General features: G+C 48.3%; 2 protein-coding genes across 6 annotated transcripts; one reads left to right on the top strand and one right to left on the bottom strand.

The window, feature by feature from the left end:
• Nucleotides 1-2703: 2703 nt before the first annotated feature.
• On the top strand, nucleotides 2704-14433 carry PHKG2 (phosphorylase kinase catalytic subunit gamma 2). 3 transcript variants are annotated; one of them, XM_036280208.1, is made up of 10 exons: nucleotides 2704-2913; nucleotides 3237-3349; nucleotides 7778-7953; nucleotides 8228-8282; nucleotides 9873-9938; nucleotides 10023-10186; nucleotides 13251-13341; nucleotides 13437-13590; nucleotides 13662-13787; nucleotides 13878-14418. In XM_036280208.1, exons 1-10 carry the CDS (start codon nucleotides 2797-2799, stop codon nucleotides 14169-14171), a joined length of 1356 nt encoding a protein of 451 aa, XP_036136101.1. In that variant the 5' UTR covers nucleotides 2704-2796; the 3' UTR covers nucleotides 14172-14418. The 3 variants fall into 3 exon arrangements, with proteins under 3 accessions (XP_036136101.1, XP_036136102.1, XP_036136103.1); XM_036280210.1 differs by having other exon boundaries at nucleotides 2802-2913; nucleotides 7837-7953; nucleotides 13878-14433; XM_036280209.1 differs by lacking the exon at nucleotides 8228-8282 and having other exon boundaries at nucleotides 10115-10186; nucleotides 13878-14433.
• An 82-nt stretch (nucleotides 14434-14515) lies between these two features.
• On the bottom strand, nucleotides 14516-18581 carry CCDC189 (coiled-coil domain containing 189). Of its 3 annotated transcripts, XM_036280212.1 has the most exons (9): nucleotides 18075-18581; nucleotides 17745-17776; nucleotides 16878-16943; nucleotides 16574-16743; nucleotides 15992-16062; nucleotides 15673-15789; nucleotides 15514-15583; nucleotides 15348-15437; nucleotides 14516-14740 (listed from the first exon to the last, which is right to left on the bottom strand). In XM_036280212.1, the coding sequence occupies exons 1-9, from the start codon at nucleotides 18270-18272 to the stop codon at nucleotides 14562-14564; spliced, it is 993 nt and encodes a 330-aa protein (XP_036136105.1). In that variant the 5' UTR covers nucleotides 18273-18581; the 3' UTR covers nucleotides 14516-14561. The 3 variants fall into 3 exon arrangements, with proteins under 3 accessions (XP_036136105.1, XP_036136106.1, XP_036136107.1); XM_036280213.1 differs by lacking the exon at nucleotides 16878-16943; XM_036280214.1 differs by lacking the exon at nucleotides 15673-15789.
• Between the last annotated feature and the right edge of the window lie 90 nt (nucleotides 18582-18671).

Below are 18671 nucleotides of genomic sequence, written 5' to 3' on the forward strand. Positions count from 1 at the left end.
CAGAAGGCTCCCTCATGACCCTGCCAGTCTCATTATTTTTGTCCCTGATTTTGGCTGCTGGAAACCCCTTCAACCTGGTTTTTGTGTCCTGATAGTCACCAACTTCACTTTCTGGCACAAATTATTTTAGATTTATCTGGCACTTTCTCTGCTCCAGCCTGGGAATTGGCCATTTCTCCCAATGAGCCCTGATTCTTTTACTGGAGACTGTTATTTTGAAATCAGTATCTGAACACTAACTGTGCTTACTCTACTGGGATGTCATTGCTTCTAGGCCCTTTTAGAGGTTAGAGCTAGAAAAGACTTAATTTCATCTACTTTAAATCTATTTTTTAAATCACATTTTTTTTCTTTGATGCTATCCCCCCCATTTTTGTTAATTTATTTTTGTTACAGCTGTTTCTCCTTTTTTCTCCCTAGACTCCCTCCTCCCCATCCGGCCCCCCACCCCCCGGCATTTCACATCTTTGATTTAAATCAGTTATAGGTTCTTTCTCTCCATTCCCCATTCTTTTTTTTTTTCCTCACCGGAGGACATTTTTCCATATTTTGTTCAGATAGAGTGGGAGGGAGAGGGGGGAAGAGACAGAGAGAGAAACATCGACGTGAAAGGGACATATCGAGTGGTTGCCACCCACACGACCCAACCAGGACTGGGGACAAACTGCAACCGTTCCCTTAGTGGGAACCGAACCCAGGTCTCTCCGGACCGCAGGCCAACTCTCTAACCACTGAGCCAAACCAGCCAGGGCGCCCATTCTATTTTTTAAACATCCTTATTGATTTTTAGAGAGAGAGAAAGGGAGGGAGAAACATTGATCAGCTGCCTCTTACATGCCCCCTCACAACACCACCAGGGTTTGAGCCAACAACCCATGCATGTTGTCTGACTTGGAATTGAACCTGCAACTTCACCATGCATGGGACAATGCCCAACCAACTAAGCCACACTGGCCAGGGCTCTCCTTTCCCCATTCTAAATTACATATTCCCATAGTAAGAACCTTGGCTGCCAAATAAATACTTATTCACTTGCTCAATTTGAGAATAATTATTCCATTATACTACCAAATAAGCCTACTAAATAAAGTTCAAGATTTCTTTGCAATTATTTTGCCTTTATTTTTATTTTCAGGGTACATTTATTAAAGCTAGGGACAGTGAAACAAGGAAGGGCTTAGGATAGATGAAGCAACAGGAGAGAGACTGGGCAACTGCTTTGGCTCTCTAGAAACGTAGGAAAGAAATGAGCCAAGGCAGGGCTGCTTTCAGCTCACTGGAGAGTCAGAGAAAAGTGGACCTTGGAGACAGGGTCAGGGGTTAGTTAGCCTGGGATGAGCTGCTGCTGCCTATTGCTCCCCTGGTTGTAAGTCTTATGGGGTCCCTTAGAGTTCAGGATGTACACCTGTGGGGGAAGGGAAAGGTGCTGGCTGCTCCCAGGAGGGAGAGTGCACCATTCTGGCTTTAGATTGAAGTACTCCGTTAAAAAGTTACTTGGACTCCTTACATGGTTTTGATCCTAAAGTTTCTAAGATAGTTGTTGGAAGGTTATATGAATTAATTCTGTGCCTCCTTCTCTGGAACACAACTCCCACAAGGGTAGGGACTTCTTTCATTGCTCTTAGTCTAACAGCGATTTTCAACCCGGTACCACAAGAATTTTTAAGACATGCAATACCTATTTAGTTAGGAGTACTAACGTCTTTTCCCTTAGATTGCCAAATTAAAAAATAACAGCCCTGGCCGGTTTAGCTCAGCGGTAGAGCATCAGCCCACGGACCAATGAGTCCCGGGTTTGATTCCAGCCAAGGGCACATACCTCGGTTGCAGTTCGTCCCAGGCCCTGGTCGGGGTCCTGCGGGAGGCAACCAGTCGATGTGTCCCTCTCACATTGATGTCTCTCTCTCCCTTTCTCTCTACCTCAAGATAAATAGAAAAATATCCTCATAGGAGGATTAAAAAAAATTGACAACAGCCAACACAATAGCGGGTCAGTGTGAATGAATCAAAATTATACCTATTTTTTGGTGTGCTGCAGAATTTTAGTAGTTTATGTGTGCCATGAGATGAAAAGGTTGAAAATCGCTGGTCTAGCACATAGACGCTCAACAAATGTTTGTTGAGTAAGTGAATGCCAGGGTTGAGGTATGCACTTGCTTATGAAGGATTTTGTAGGATTAGAACAGAGTGTAATACTCCCCAAGGCTTTGCAGAGGGGGTGGTGGAAGGTTGGAAAACGTATAACACACCAACTGGTGAGCACTAAGGCTTTATAAGTATTCAAAATCAGAGTGAATGAGGCAGCCTCTTCTGGCTGACAGACTGGCGTACCCAAGTCCGCACCAAGTAGCCAAATTGGAATAAAAGCGGTGTGCTCCTAGAGTTTTCACGGCTAGAGCCTACCCCTCAAGGCAGGGCTGCTAATATAGAGCCGAACTCAGATAGGGATGCTGGGAGGAGACTGAGCAGTTCATGCCCACGTCCGGGGATCGAAGCCAGCAAGTCGCGCACCCTACAATCCAGAGATCTGGCTTCCAGTAAACCTAACTTCCGGGTCGCGTTCCAGCCCTCCAACCCTATTGGTCTAGAAGTTCCGCCCTCTCCTGGCCCAGCAGATGCCGTGCGCTGATTGGCCATATTTGAAGCCCCGCCTTAGTCGTCGCAGCCTTAGGTAATTCCAAGCTCCAACGCCCGCTCCAGCCTCCGGACTCTCGGCTGCCTATTAGACAACAAGTTTCCAATCGGAAGGGTTTTTGAGTCTCAGTCTTCAAGCGGCGCTGGCTATTGGCGGACAGGATGGGGGCGGGGCCGGAGGTCGTTGCCGGCATCTCCCCGGGTAAGGTAAGGAACTTAGAGGCGAACCCTGAGACAGCGGCCTCGCGGGATCCCTGGCTTCATTCTCCGCCTCTGCGGGTGAGTCTTCTCGAGACCCTGCGCCCCTTCTCAGCGTTCGCCCAGGTGCGCCTGCGCAGCAACAGCCGCCCGCTTGTGTACCCCTTCCCTTATTCTCCAAACCTTTTCCCTCCCCCTCCCCTAGCCCGCCCCTCTTCCTGCCCTGCCAACCCTCTCACCCCTTAGGCCCGTTTGCGGGGCCTCCCCAGTCCCGATCCTTCCCAACCCCGTCCCAACTCCCCAAGATCCTGGCGCCTCAGCCGCAAGGACTGTGCCTCCGCGAGTCGCGATGTGCGTCCTCTCAGAGCCTGTGGGCCTCCCTGCCCTCCGTTTCCTCCACACAGGCCCATACCTCCGTCAGAATGACGCTGGACGTGGGACCCGAGGATGAGCTGCCCGACTGGGCCGCGGCCAAGGAGTTTTACCAGAAGTACGACCCTAAGGACGTCATTGGCAGGTGAGGCCATGGCCAGGAAAACCGAAATCCAGAGAGGTCGGGTCCTAGCTAGGATACACAGTTCCATCTAAGGGCCGGATAGTTCTAAATGGGAGAGATCAGTGGTTAGTTTGGTGACTAGACTCTTATTCTGTGTCAACCCCCATTTTTTTCTCAAATTTATTTATGTATTCAAATATAGTTGAATTACCTGCTGAGTGTCAGACCCAAAGCTAAACGGGGAGGGAAGAACAGATGCTTATGTCCTGGAGGCACTCCAAGTGAAGTGACTGAAAGAGACACATGAACATTTGAAAAGTATCAGGCTGTGTAAAAAGTGCTATGGGGTCTCAGAAAACCACAGCTTCCCAGAAGAGGTGATATTTGAGTCTTGGAGGATGAATAGGAGGAGTTCAGCATGCAGAAAATAGAAAGCGGGCATCACCTGTAGAGGCAATTATAGATACATTTATTCATTAAAGGTTTCCTGAGCAGGTGCAATGTGCTGGGTGCACTGTGCTAGGCACTGGGATACAAGACCCATAAGGTTTCTGTTCTAGTTGTAGAGATAGACAACTAGAATTAGTTATAGAGAGAGACAGTAAACACAAAAATAAGATAATGATCAACATAAGTGCTATAGAGAAAAGAAATGGGGTAATGAAACGAGAGTAATTAATGGAGCTGAGACTTGAAGGATGGGAATGAACAGGGCATGAGCAGAGGCAGGATATGTTCCAGGCAGAAGGAACAATGAATGCAAAGGCTCAAGGTAGGAAAAGGCCTACTCAAGCAATACATAGAAGGGTATACTGGCTAGAAGTGGAAAAAGGAGGAAATCAAATTGGAGCGGTAAATAGAGTTTAGGTTATATAAGGTCTTAGGTTATGATAAGGAATTTAAATTTTATTTTAGTGAAACAGGTCATTTCAAAACAGGTAGCAACATGATCTGATTTACATTTTTGTGATTTGGGAGCTTATCCTTTCCATGCCTCAGTTTCTCCATTGTAAATTGGGAATAAAAATAGACCCTACTTTGTAGGATACTGTGAGGATTAAAAAAGTTAATATAATACTCTTAGAACACTTCCAGGCACATGGTAAGTGCTCAATACAGTGTTAATTACAGTTTAAAAAGATCATTCTGGCCAAGGCTGGTTTGGTTTAGCGTTTAGAGTGTTGGCCTGCATACCAAAGAGTCATAGGTTCCATTCCAGTCAGGGGTATGTACCTCGGTTGCAGTTCCATCCCTGGCCCTGGTTGGGGTTGTGTAGGAAGCAACTAATCGATGTCTCTCTCTCATATCAATATTTCTCTTTCTCTTTCTCTCTCCCTCCCTCTCTCTCTCTCTCCCCCTTGCACTCTATCTGAGAATCAGTGAAAAAATATCCTCGGGTAAGGATTTTTAAAAAAGATCATTCTGGCTCTTATGTAGAGAGTGGAGAAGGAGCAGGGCAGGAATGGAGGCATAGAGACCAGTTATGAACCTATTAATTCATTCAGGTTAGCAATGATGATGGTTTAAAACAAGAGTGGAGGTGGTAGAGATGGAGAGAAGTGGATAGATGTAAGTGATGACTTGATACAGTTTCCTGAAGGATTGGATATGACCATAAGGGGAAAAAGAGAAGAAAACAAGAATAACCTCTAAGGTTGGGATTTGAGCATGTGAGCACCATTTATTGAAATGGAGAAGACTGAGGAGGATCAGACTGTGGGGATGGGTGAGCAAGTAAGGAATTCCATTTTGGAAATGTTGAGTTTGAGATATACAGTTGGAGTTGTCAAGTGGGTCTGTGAATCTGGAACTCAAGGAAGAGAATTGGGCTAAAGCTATAAATTTGGGAAGCATCAGCATGTAGGTAGTAGTTGGAGAGAGAATGTAGACAGAAGCTTGGGCTCAGGCCCTGGGTGTATGTATCATGAAGGGTTAGAGAAGGAGGAGCCAGCAAGGGAGACCAAGGAGATGCCATTTGTGAATTATAAAGAACAACAGGAGCCCTGACAGGTTTTGCTCTGTGGTTAGCGTGTCGGCCTGTGGACTGAAGGGTTGTGGGTTTGATCCTCGGCCCCAGTCAAGGTTGTGTGGGAGGCAACAAATTGTTGTGTGTCTCTCACATTGATGTTTCTCTCTCTTCCTCCCTTCCACTCTATCTAAAAGTCAATGGAAAAATATATCTTCAGGTGAGGATTAACAACAAAAAAAAGGAAAACAGGAAGAATGTGCTTCTGCAAGGTTGGCATGGTCTGCTGTGACAAATCCTGTTGAGGCCAGGAAAGCAGATGGGTGTGTGTCCATTAGATTTGTTCAGACTCCTTTTATTTATTTATTTATTTATTTATTTATTTATTTATTTATTATTTATTTATTTATAATCCTCACCTGAGGACATTTTTTTCCATTTTTTGTTCAGATAGAGTGGGAGGAAGAGAGAGAGAGAAACATTGATGTGAAAGGGACACATCGAGTGGCTGCCACCCGCACGACCAACCAGGGCCAGGGACAAACTGCAACCAAGGTACACGCCCTTAGCGGGAACCGAACCCAGGTCTCTCTGGACCGCAGGCTGACGCTCTAACCACTGAACCAAACCAGCCAGGGCCAGACTCCTTTTAGAATTCACATGGAGATATCAAAAGACCATTGGCCCTGGCCAGTTTGGCTCAGCGGTTAGAGCGTCGGCCTGCGGTCCGGAGAGACCCGGGTTCGGTTCACGCTAAGGGCACGTACTTTGGCTGCAGTTTGTCCCCGGCCCTGGTTGGTCGTGCGGCTGGCAGCCACTCGATGTGTCCCCTCACGTCGATGTCTCTCTCTCTCTCTCTCCCTTCCTCTCTCTCCCTCCCACTCTATCTGTACAAAAAATGGAAAAATATCCTCGGGTGAGGATAAAAAAAAAAAAAAGACCATTGGAATTAGGAATTCTGGGGAGAAATAATGAAGGCTCAAGGCAGTGTAGCAGCAAAAATTTACACATAGTTGGTATTAAAAACCCCTGGCACTGGATGGAGGTTACCAGGGCAGAGTAGTGGGAAAAGAGGAGAACTAAGATCCAAGTCTTGAGTAGCGGGGTTTCAGGACCCAATAAGGGAGGGTTCACGGAGACTAGGAAGAAGAGTGGTTCTACTGCCAAGGGACGCAGAAAGGCCAGTTTTGGAAAAGGCAGATCAGAGGGTAGGGTCTTTATCATCTCATTCCAAGATTAATGGGGTAGCATTATCCCTTGTCTCTCTATTTTCCCTGCATAATAAATTACCTGCAGACTCTCTCTAAATTACTTTTCCCAGAGTACCAGTTTCTTCATGTATAAAGGTCTAAAGCTTTAAAATAGTTACACTAGGCCTCAAACTCAGATGCACTTAGTGGTTGAGCACGAAATAAAACTGTGAAGTGGCTAAAAGCAAGACAGTGGGAAGTGGTGAGCATTGTAGCAGCTAGAGGGTTCTTCTCCCATCTAAGATACTGGAATTCAGATTTGTAAAGAACATTGCACTGACCAAAAGATAATTCATCTGTGGCCTGTATTTGGCCAGAGGGTCAATAGTTTGCATCCTTTGATTGAACCAGAGATGTGGGTGGCAGGCATTCTAAGCAGAGAGTTATGTAAGGTCGAGGAGGCCATGAGAGCACAGCAGTAAAGTTTTGTGAAGGGCAGCCAGGGAACCAGCATACGAAATGTGGTATGATCCTGGAAAGATTTGCACCTTAGCCTGAGGTACTTGAAGGGTCATATCGAGTTGGTGACAGCCCAAGCAACGAAATCTCTGTCTAGGACTTCCTTTTTATAATGCCAAATGGGCTTTCCTGTCTCTACCTCATTAATGTCTTTCAACATTCCTTCAAGATATTGTTGGCTATGTTTCAGAGCTGGAGAAGCAGAAACCCAGAGACCTTATGTCCATGGGTTCCTTGGAGACTAATTAGTGGCAAATTTGGGGCCTAAACCAAGATCTCCTAATTCTCAACTTTGATCTTCTAGTCAATTGCCCAATATTTATTTGGAGCCTCCTATACTTTAACTAATGTAGGAGAACTTGGGGATTTGAATGGGTTAATCAGGAAGTGTGAGTAAAATTTGGAGGGAGCCTTATATCATTTTCCCCCCACTTTCTCCTTATGGGGTTTCAGGACAAGAGGCAGGTCCTGGGGCTCAGTGTAGAAAGAACTTACCTAGGCTTACCCATGGAGGGCACAGCAAAGGCTACATTGGAAACCAGGACCCATGCCTGCCTTCCCTGTGAGCTTTGTGTTACACCTTGCTGGGTATCCAGGTTGCTTGTTGAGGCTACTGTGAAGCTGCTTTAGGCCAGGACAAGCTCCTTGGGAGGTTGCCTTGTCCAGAAGGATCTTCAGAGCCTGGTGCAGCATATATGAGGATGTGGAGGCTCTACTCTGCTTGGAGATGAGAGAGCAGGAGGCCCTGACTCCTGTGTTGTTTGACTCTGGCAGAGGAGTGAGCTCTGTGGTCCGCCGTTGTGTTCATCGAGCTACTGGCCATGAGTTTGCAGTGAAAATCATGGAGGTGACAGCTGAACGACTGAGTCCTGAGCAGTTGGAGGAGGTGCGAGAAGCCACGCGGCGAGAGACACACATCCTTCGCCAGGTCGCTGGCCACCCCCACATCAGTAAGGCTGCATTCCCTGTTCTTATTGGCTGACAATCACCTTCTGCTGGCCCTGCCCATAGCCCGCTCCCGTAACACTGCCTCTACCCCTCTGCTCCCTTCCTCCTGGCTCTGCTCCACCTCAAAGTGTGGCCAGCCTTTGGGTCCCTATTGCCTCCTTTGGTTCTCCTTCCTTCCCAGTAACAGCCCACTGTTGCCTCAGGGTGGAAAGCTCCTTTAATATGCATCTGCTCCTTTCCATCTCTGTCTCTTTGCCTTTCTGCCTCTTTCCCCAGTCACTCTCATCGATTCCTACGAGTCTTCTAGCTTCATGTTCCTGGTGTTTGACCTGTGAGTATCTCCCTCCCCTGATCTGAGAAGCCTCCTCACCTCCATGCATGACCCCAGCCTTACAGCACAGTCAGATTAAGACCACCCTGCTTGCCCTGGCCGGTTTGGCTCAGCGGTTAGAGCGTCGGCCTGCGGTCCTGAGAGACCCGGGTTCGGTTCCCACTAAGGGCATGTACCTTGGTTGCAGTTTGTACCCGGCCCTGGTAGGTCGTGCGGGTGGCAGCCACTCGATGTGTTCCTTTCACATCGATGTTTCTCTCTCTCTCTGTTCCTCTCTCTCCCTCCCATTCTATCTGAACAAAAAATGGAAAAATGTCCTCGGGTGAGGATAAAAAAAAAAAAAAAAAAAGACCACCCTGCTCACACTTTCCTCTGTTCCAGCTAGGGCCTGCCTGGCAGTCCATGGCTCTGGCCCTTTTCCTGGGTGCCCTGATTGAGACAAGTTCTTCAAAGAGTAATAGTGACCAAAGACAAAGGGTCTTCATGACTCAAGTCCCCCATTATATCAGTCTCCCACAGTTATAAGTTTAGCAGGGAAGAAAGGGCTGACAGTTATAAGTTTAGCAGGGAAGAAAGGGAAGAAAGAAAGTGTCTGTCTAGGAGCTGACCACTTATAAAACAGTTTTGCTCACCGGTCTCATTGTTTAACACCCTATGCTGGTATCTGTCTCTGCTCATCAGTTCTTTTTCTGATGAATGTGAATCTGAATAGCACGTTATACAGTATAATGCAAATAAGTTGCAAAGGTACTTCAAAAGAGAATGGTTTGAATACCAAATATTTAAGAGAGACCCTTGGAAAAAGTTGTTTTCATACAGAAATGACTCTGTAAAAGTCCAAGGGGAGGTAGGAAGTGTCCATTTTATTTACCCATTATGCAACTTTACTCAGCAATAATACTCCCCAAAACAATACCTGCTGTGTTTTTTATAGTTCAGTGATTGACACAGTTGTAATTATAACCCCACTCTTTTTTTTTCTTTATTGATTTTTTAGTGAGAGGGAGAGAGATAGAAACATCAATAAGAGAGAACATTGATTGGCCGCCTCCTGCATGCCCCCCACTGGGAATTGGGCCCACAACCTGGGCATGTATCCTGACCGGGAATTGAACCAGTGACCTCTTGGTGCATGGGTCGATGCCCAACCACTGAGCCACACCAGCCAGACTATAACCCCAATCTTTAAAGAGAAAACTAAGCAAAAAATCAAAATAAAGTCCTATACAACTTTTTTGCCACTATTAATTGAAATTTTGGTCAGTGGTATAGACAGATTCACTTTAAAAGGCCTTTTTGAGTATCAGATAACAAGGACCTCCTGCAAATTATTGGGACAAGAAGGTCCTCATTCTTGCTAAAATAACTCCCTCAAGCACAGTGCAGATATTTTAACTGCGTACCCACTAGGCAAAACTGCCCCTGGCATTCCTCTCTCTTGGAGTGCTCTGTCTTGAGACCTTTTAGTTTGTCTGCAGAGCAATCTCTCTTTACTGGCCTGTTCCATAATATTTTTTTTGTGAGAACTGGCTTATTTTCACAGCCCTCACTGTGAGGTGCACCTACCTCCCTACCACTCCTATCCCTTAGGATGCGGAAGGGAGAGCTGTTTGACTATCTCACAGAGAAGGTGGCCCTCTCAGAAAAGGAAACCAGGTAATTGGCTGAGCCTGCAGACCCTGGGGTGAGCAGGGAGTGGGGTGGGGCAGGGAGAAGCAGAGGAGACTGCCCCTCCCCTAGGTCCATCATGAGGTCTCTGCTGGAAGCAGTGAGTTTTCTCCATGCCAACAACATTGTGCACCGAGATCTGAAGCCCGAGAATATTCTCCTAGATGACAACATGCAGATCCGGCTTTCAGATTTTGGGTTCTCCTGCCACTTGGAACCTGGCGAGAAGCTTCGAGGTGAGGGGACCTGGTGCCCTAAGAGGCTTGAGAGGGAAGGAGACCCAGACCTGAGGCTGCCTGGCTGGATCTGAGAACTGAGCCCCAGGTATCAAGCAAAGATAAGTCAGTAAATACCTGCCAAGTACCCTTTGGGTGCAAAGCCTCGTGTGCAGCTCAGAATGGGTTTCCTGATGCGGGGAGGATGGAGACTGGCAAGTGAGCAGATAAGTGCTGCGCAGCAGGGTCTAGGGGCCATGTGGGGGAAGCCGGGAGAAAGGAGCACCTGATTTAGCCAGAGGGACCTACAGAGCAGGAGCCTGGAGATGGGCCTTAGGAGGCTGGGCTTGACCCAGGAGGAAAAAGAGGGAGAGGGTGATAGCAGGACTTAGCTGCAAATTTGGGGTCTGGCAGAGACAGGAAGGACCACAGTGTGTGGCTTAGGTGCTATGAGGAACCACGTATGGCCAGACACTTCTTACCTGGTACCCTGGGACTCAGGCTCACCCAGTATTAATAATTCTGGTGCAAATGGAAAACTAAACAAAGTTTAATTGCAAGACTCCTCACGGCTTTTTTTTTTTTTTTTTTTATCCTCACCCGAGGATATTTTTCCATTTTTTGTACAGATAGAGTGGAAGGGAGAGAGAGAGAGAGGAACATCGACGTGAAGGGACACATTGAGTGGCTGCCACCCGCACGACCAACCAGTGCCGGGGACAAACTGCAACCGAAGTACGTGCCCTTAGCGGGAACCGAACCCGGGTCTCTCCGGACCACAGGCCGACGCTCTAACCGCTGAGCCAAACTGGCCAGGGCCTCCTCACGGCTTTTTAAAAAATATGTTTTTATTGATATTTTTTAGAGAGAGGAAGGGAGAGAGAGAGAAACATCAATCGGCTGCCTCATGCACGCCCCATACTGGGGATCAAGCCTGCAACCCTGGCATGTGCCCTCACCAGGAATCCAACCAGGACCTCTCAGTCCATGGGATGACGCTCAATCCACTGAGCCACACTGGCCAGGCTCCTCAGAGCTTTTAACGTTATTTTCTCTCCCTCAGTGGATTTGCACTAAATTTATTAATAGCTAACATTTACTGGGTACTTACCGTGTGAGCTAGGCTCCATGCTGAGTCTTCACATGGCTTATTTCTCTAGATCATTGGTTCTCAACCTTCCTAATGCCACAACCCTTTAATACAGTTCCTCATGTTGTGGTGACCCCCAACCATAAAATTATTTTCGTTGCTACTTCATAACTGTAATTTTGCTACTGTTATGAATTGCCATCGGAATTATGTGTTTTCTGAAGGTCTTAGGCCACCCCGTGAAAGGGTCGTTCGCCCTCCAAAGGGGTTGCGACCCACAGGTTGAGAACTGCTGCTCTAGATCCTCCCCAAAACTTTTTGATTATTAAAAATTTTTAATGTTGAGCCCTGGCCGGTTTGGCTCAGCGGTTAGAGCGTTGGCCTGCGGTCTGGAGAGACTCGGTTTCGGTTCCCGCTAAGGGCATGTACCTCGGTTGCGGTTTGTCCCCGGCCCTGGTTGGGCCGTGTGGGAGGCAGCCACTCGATGTTTCCCTTTCACGTCGATGTTTCTCTCTCTTTCTCCCTCCCACTCTATCTGAACAAAATGTCAAAAAATGTTCTCGGGTGAGGACTAAAAAAAAAAAATTTTAATGTTGACATTATTGGTGTCCCCCTTCCCCCACTCTCCACAACCCTTTGAGATAGATTTGTGTTCCGTTTTATAGATGTTGTGACTTGCCCAAGATCCTATAGCTGGCATTTGAACTTGGGCAGTCTGACTCAAACTCATGCTGTTAATCTGTAGACTTACATGTCTTACAGATGTTGTGCTTTGTTTTCCACATATACTTTTCCCCACTCTGGAATCACTTTTGCCCTTCCCACTCCACTCTCTCCCTTGGCTGGGTAATTCAGGTTTCACTTGAAAGTTCTAGGACAGGTTAGATCCCTTGCTTTTTGTTCTTTACTCCCTTCATGGCACCAGTCTTCCTCTGTTATTTCTCATTTGCTTTCTGGTAGACATTGAATTTGGTAAGAGCACACATCTAATTCAACCCTGTGTTTGGTGTGGAACTTAGTATATGGTAGGCAATAAACACTTGGTTTAGGACTGAATCTTCTGAGAGTCATTTCCAGTTTAGGCCTATTAAGCTCTAGAAGTGTGCCATGGATTACAGTTTGGAAATTTCTGGGATGTTAGAATTGGTGCCTGAAGTGGTACAAACTAAAAATGCAGGCTTGGATCAAGTCATGAAGGGCTCTGTGCTGTAAGAGTAGACTTGATCCTGAGGACATAATGGGGAGCCAGGAAGGGGTTTTCAACAAAGGACTTACCGCCCTGGTGGGTTTGGCTCAGCGGTTAGATTGTTGGCCCTCAGACCAATGAGTCGAGGGTTCAATTCCGGTCAAGGGCACATGCCTTAGTTGCAGTTAGTCCCCGGCCCTGGTCAGGGTCTTGTGGGAGGCAACCAGTCGATGTGTCTCTCTCACATTGATATTTCTCTCCCTCCCTCCCTCCCACTCTATCAGAAGATAAACAGAAAAATATCCTCAGGTGAGGATTAAAAAGAAAAGAAAAAAACAAAGGACTTACCCAGTACGTGCTTGAAGAAATCCCATACTCCCACTCATTCCCCTTGGTTTGAGTGGTGGTTCTAACCAGAGTAGAGATTATAGGAAGAATAGATTTGGGCAGAAAGGAATGTAGAAGTTTTGTTTTCCATGTGTTATGCATGTACAAATGTTGTGACACGTGTGAGGAGTGGGTGGGTTGGCTTGGCCAAAGGGTTGGAGGCAAGTGATACAGTTGGGTAGGACCTTGAAGTCAATCCGAAAATCAGCTTTTCCCTGATTTTTCCCAAGGCCATCAGGAGCCTTGGTGGTATTTGAGTTGGTCAGCAGGGTCAGGATCTAATATTGAGACTTAGCAGAGGCAGATGGGCAGAATGGGAACACTTGTGGTCCTGGCAGTGTTGAGGCTCCAGCAGAAGGCTGGTGTTAAGGACCCACAAGGGGGCTGGTGGCATCGCATCCATCTCAGCCCTCTCTTCCCAGATTTGTGTGGGACCCCAGGATATCTAGCACCAGAGATCCTTAAATGCTCCATGGATGAAACCCACCCGGGCTATGGCAAGGAGGTTGACCTGTGAGTTTGTGGTATCCTCTGTGTTCTTCCTGTGTACTGTCTTTCAATACATTTGCCTGGCACCTAGTCCTGCCTGACTTTGGTCTTTTCCCCAGATGGGCCTGTGGGGTGATCTTGTTCACACTCCTGGCTGGCTCACCACCATTCTGGCACCGGCGTCAGATCCTGATGTTACGTATGATCATGGAAGGCCAGTACCAGTTTAATTCACCTGAGTGGGACGACCGTTCAAACACCGTCAAAGACCTGGTGAGCTAGGGCCATGAGGATGCAAGGTGGGAGGCCCAAGAGCTGCCCCTCATGCTCTGTAGTTCCCCTAGATTTCAAGGCTGCTGCAGGTAGATCCTGAGGAACGCCTGACAGCTCAGCAAGCCCTACAGCATCCCTTCTTTGAGCGTTGTGAAGGCAGCCAACGCTGGAACCTCACCCCCCGACAGCGGTTCAGGGTAAGCCTGAGTGTGTCAGGTCTGGGGCTGCCCATCTGTCTTATGTGGCAGATGTTACACTGGAGCTCACACTCCCCTCCCCTTTCCCAGGTGGCAGTGTGGACAGTGTTGGCTGCTGGACGAGTGGCCTTAAGCATCCACCATGCACGGCCACTGACCAAGAGTGCACTGTTGAGGGACCCCTACGCACTGCGGCCAGTGCGGCGTCTCATCGACAGCTGTGCCTTTCGGCTCTATGGGCACTGGGTGAAGAAAGGCGAGCAGCAGAACCGGGCGGCCCTCTTCCAGCACCGGCCCCCGGGGCCTTGTCCTATCATGTGCCCTGAAGAGGAGGGGGACTCGGCTGCTATCACCGAGGATGAGTCCATGCTGGTGTTGGGCTAGCACCTTAGCCCTGGGGAATCCTAGAAAGCAGGACTCTCCATAAGGAAGATTTTTGTCATTCCATCCCCTCTGGCCTCTGGCCTCAGGCCCCACTGCCTGGCCAGGCCCACCACTCATCATACTATCATGAAGACCAGCCCTGAACACCTACCCCCGCTGGCCAGGGCTTTGAGATCAGAGCTAAGGTGGAAGGGAGCTACTTAGAATGCCACGTCTGGCCTTGTCAGTGCTGTCTGTGCTGTGTATGCAATAAAATCACACCAGGGAGAGCCAGTGCCCTATGTCTGGTGTCTGGCTTTGGCAGGGAAACCCAGAAGTTGCTCAGGATTGGGGGGGGTGTGTGTGGATGGGGCCACTCTGGCCCAGGCCTTTATTGGAGAAAACAGGGCATCACTTGGTCTTACTCTTGCCTTTGCCTGGAGGTAGTTGGAAGGGCCGCTCTAGTGCAGTCAACTTGCTGCTGAGCCTTTCCTCACTGGCCTTGAGCTGCTCCTCCACCAGCTGTTGGAGCTGTTCCAGCTCCTTGTTCAGCTGGGTCTTGATGTAGGCTCGAAGGATGGAGACCTGGCCTGCAGGGACAGGAAAGAAGGGGCAGGTCAGGAGAGATGCTGCTTGGGACTGAAAGACTGTCCCCACCTCGGCAAACAATTCCCAAGGTGTCCCTGGGGCACACACAGGTAGCAATGTTGCTTCAGTTCAGGAAATGTCAGCTAGCCCTTCTGTGAGAGAGAGGCGGGCAGAATGGCTATGCCAGACTTTCTAGATTGCTACTTAGTAGCTTTGTGAACTTGGGCAGGTGATTTAACCTTTCCATTGCCTCAGGTTTCCTCCAATGTAAGATGTGGATAGTGATAGCACCTAGCATCTAGAACTGAGGGAGGATTAAATGTGTTAATCTACATAAAATGCTTAAAATAGGGGTTGCCTGGCACACAGGATTATCAAATATGTGATGGCTGTTATTGTCATCCGTTTTATAATTATCCTTTTCTGGAGCTCCTGCCTCACCCTGAGCAGCTGTGTTTTTATCTGTTTGTCATCTTGGACTTCTGTGTGTGGAATCACTTGGAGAAAGGACACCGTGACCAAAAAAGTCTGAAGTCCTGGTGTGGTCTAAACCCTTCATTTTACACCTGCACAAAGTCACAAGGAACCCTAATCCCTCCAGGTCCTCACTTGGCTCTTGCTGTGGCTCAACCACTGTTTCTGGTTCCTCCTCCTGTAGGGTGACTGCCTGCTCTTCCACTTCCTCGCTGCCTTCTTTCTCTGCAAGCCAGAAGCAGGAAGAGGTGTCAGCCCAAGCCCAGCCCAGCCCCAGCCCAGCCCTGACATTCTCCCTTACCTATCTCATCCTCTGGCCAGAGCTTGGGTGACTGTAGCCCCACATAAGTCAAAGATAGATCCAGTCGCACCTGGGAAGAGGAAGAGGTCAGCTGAGAGGGACACCTGCACTGAGGGGAAGGGGGAGATGGGTGGTCTTTTGTAGCCCATGGTCCAATACCTGGGGTGTAAAGACGTATTTGTAGAGCTTGAAGTGGCGGAAGTAGGTATTGACCACATAATCAGCCAGGGCCAGCAGCTGTTCCTCCTTAAAAAGGTTAATACTAAAAGGAGGCCGCTGTGGGGGTGATTGGGAGGTAGAGAATAGGGAGTTAGACCACCTCCTAAATCTCTGTACCTTTCTCCCAGTGCCCAGTAGTCCAGGAGCAGGGAGAGCCCACTGTGGCCTTCAGAGGAAGAAGAGGGTGATGAGTGTGAGAGAATAGGATATTGGGCTAGGCCTTGTCTGGGGAAGAGGGAAGACCCCGTTCAGAACTGACCCTGACTCCATGGCAAAAAAGGACACTGGTGAAGTAGCGGTAACATTCCTCCACATTGCCCAAGGGGGTTGCTGTGAGGGAAAACAAGATATTCCAGTGAGTCACTTCTCTGATAATCATTCATTTCACTCAACAGCTACTTATTGAGCATGAGCTTTAGAAGTGGACAGATCTAGGTTTAAACACTTAAGTACCAGCTATGATGTTCAGGGCACTGAACCAGATAAACAAGGCCCTGCCCTTAAGAGGCTGACATGTTAGTGGAAGTAACATACAATAAACCAGGAAATACATGATTTTAGCTCTTGTTAAAAATTCTGAAGAAAACCAATCCTGGGAATAAAGGAGGGAAAGCAAGAACTATTTTTACTGAGCACCGTACATATATATATATATATTACATCAGAACAGTACAGATAAAGAAATGGAGGATTTCATAGGTGAAGTAAGTGTGTTGTTAACACTGCTAGTAATGACAACAGATTCCAGGTGGTAATCTCCAGATTTCTACTTCCCATGATTAGTTGTGCCCATCCAGCCTCCTCTTTCCTGGGCTCAAATCTTCCCGTAGCCACCTCTTACCAACACAGGCCTTGTGAAGATCTTGAAGCAGGGCGTAAGCTGTTGATGTCTGCTCCACTGAGAAGCCCTGCTGGGCACAGAAGATGAGTACATGGGAGAAGAGATCCAGGGTAATGGCATCCCGTGGGCTCTGCTCAGGATAGCCTAACCCCAATAGGTTGGCCAGCACCCTTGTGAGAGAGAGATAGGGAGTGAGTGACAATGGAAGCCTCCCTTCACTACCCCACACTAGGCATTCCTCATGCCTTCCCAGTAAACTCTCAGCCTTTCTCATCTTCCCTTCCCTGCTTCGCCCCCACCATACTCCCTCATCTCCTCATTGTTGGCTGTCTTCTCCAGCCTGTGCATGGAATGGATGTCCAGGTACTTCCTGTCATAGGAAGAGAGGAAAAAAGGTGTTGGTTCCATTATACATTAGTCTCATGGCAGGGCTAGAGCACTGGACCCGGAACCAGGAGACCTGAGTTTGAAGTTCCACCCTTCCACTAAGTATAACCTTAGGCAAGCCACTTCCCTGTTGGGTCTCACCTTTTCCATCTGTAAATATCAGTATGGTCTAAATGGATTATGGTTCTTTTCATTATAAAGCCTGTGGTTAGGAAACTTGAGTTCTTGTCTCTGCTCTGTCACTCCCTTACTGTATGACCTTGAGCAAGTACCCCCGTGGGCCTCAGTGTCCCCATTTGCACAGTGTTCCATGGCAGCTGTGATATTCCATTTATCCCAGTCTTTAGCTCCCTTCTTCCCACACCTGCTCTTTGGACTGCAGGGGCAGGACAGCCTGCTTCTAGTCACCTTGGGTAACCATCTCTGGGCCTCAGTCTCCTCGTCTGTAAAATGAGGATGCCCTGGCTGGTTTTTGTTTGTTTTTCCCCCTGCCCTGGCTGTTTGACAGGACTGTTGGGGAGGCACGCAGTGGTTCTCAACTTTCCTAATGCTGTTACCTTTTAATACAGTTCCTCGTGTTGTGGTGACCCCCAGCCATAAAATTATTTTCATTGCTACTTCATAACTGTATAATTTTGCTAGTTATGTCTTAGGCGACCCCTGTGAAAAGGTCATTCGACCCCCCCCAAAGGAGTCGCGACCCCTCCCCCCCCCCAGTTGAGAACCGCTATAAGGGAATCATGCAAGAGTGAAATGTAACTTTTCCCAAGGTTTTTACACTCACCACATGCAGATCCGAGGCTGGGGCAGTGGCGGCTGCGGAGAGAAAGCAGATTTGAACAAGGCGCTCGTCCCTGATCCGCGGCGAATCTCTAGCGGATCTGAGAACTCGTTAACTTGATTTCTCGTCTTAGGACTAACTATGAACGAACAACGCGGGCGAGCTGGGCTTCAGCTTGTCTAAGTACTACTATTAATGAGCATATTAACAATTGGGGTCACACACTCCCCTCTTCACGAAACGTCTTAAACATCAGTAAACATAACAATGGGTGGCGCCCAGCCGGGACCCCTTTTATAAACATTTATGAACGAACCACACTTTCGCCCTCACCGGGAACAAGTTGGCTGCAGGATCATCCTCTTCCACAGAGGCCGCGGTGCCGGACTCGGTCCGCACACCTGTTCCCGTATGCGTGGCTTGTTTATCCACTGAGCTGATGTTCTTGGGGTCCCGCCGCAGTTCGGAGGGTTGCTGAAGCTCCGGCTGCATTCTCAGTCCCTGGAATTGGCCGGACTTCCGACGGATCATCTTGTCGCTCCTCCGTGTCACGCGTCACTGCAGGCTCTATCCTGCTTCTGTTCTGGGGCCACTGGTTCTTCTTCACAGGCCTTGGAAGTGCCTGACCCTCTATTCACCTTCAGCCAATCTACCCTGCGGTGAGGTCTGGTGCAGCCAAACCGCAGGGGGCGTCTCCTTCGGTCTCAACCCCGACAGTTGCTAAGACAGCTCCGGGAAAAAAAAGAGAAAGTGTAATGCGCTCGCCAATCAGGGAGGAGAAAATGCACAAGCGTAATAAATTGCAAAGTGCGCCCCTTGCCTCTCCGAAGTTAAGAGGCAAGCGACTGCGTTAGGGCGTGGGCGTGGGCGTCGGCGTGGGAGAGTGGTGTCAGTTACCATGGGAACTGTCTACTGGCCAATCACTGAGAG

Source organism: Molossus molossus, unplaced genomic scaffold (assembly GCF_014108415.1).
Source record: "Molossus molossus isolate mMolMol1 unplaced genomic scaffold, mMolMol1.p scaffold_m16_p_3, whole genome shotgun sequence".
Lineage (NCBI taxonomy): Eukaryota > Metazoa > Chordata > Mammalia > Chiroptera > Molossidae > Molossus > Molossus molossus.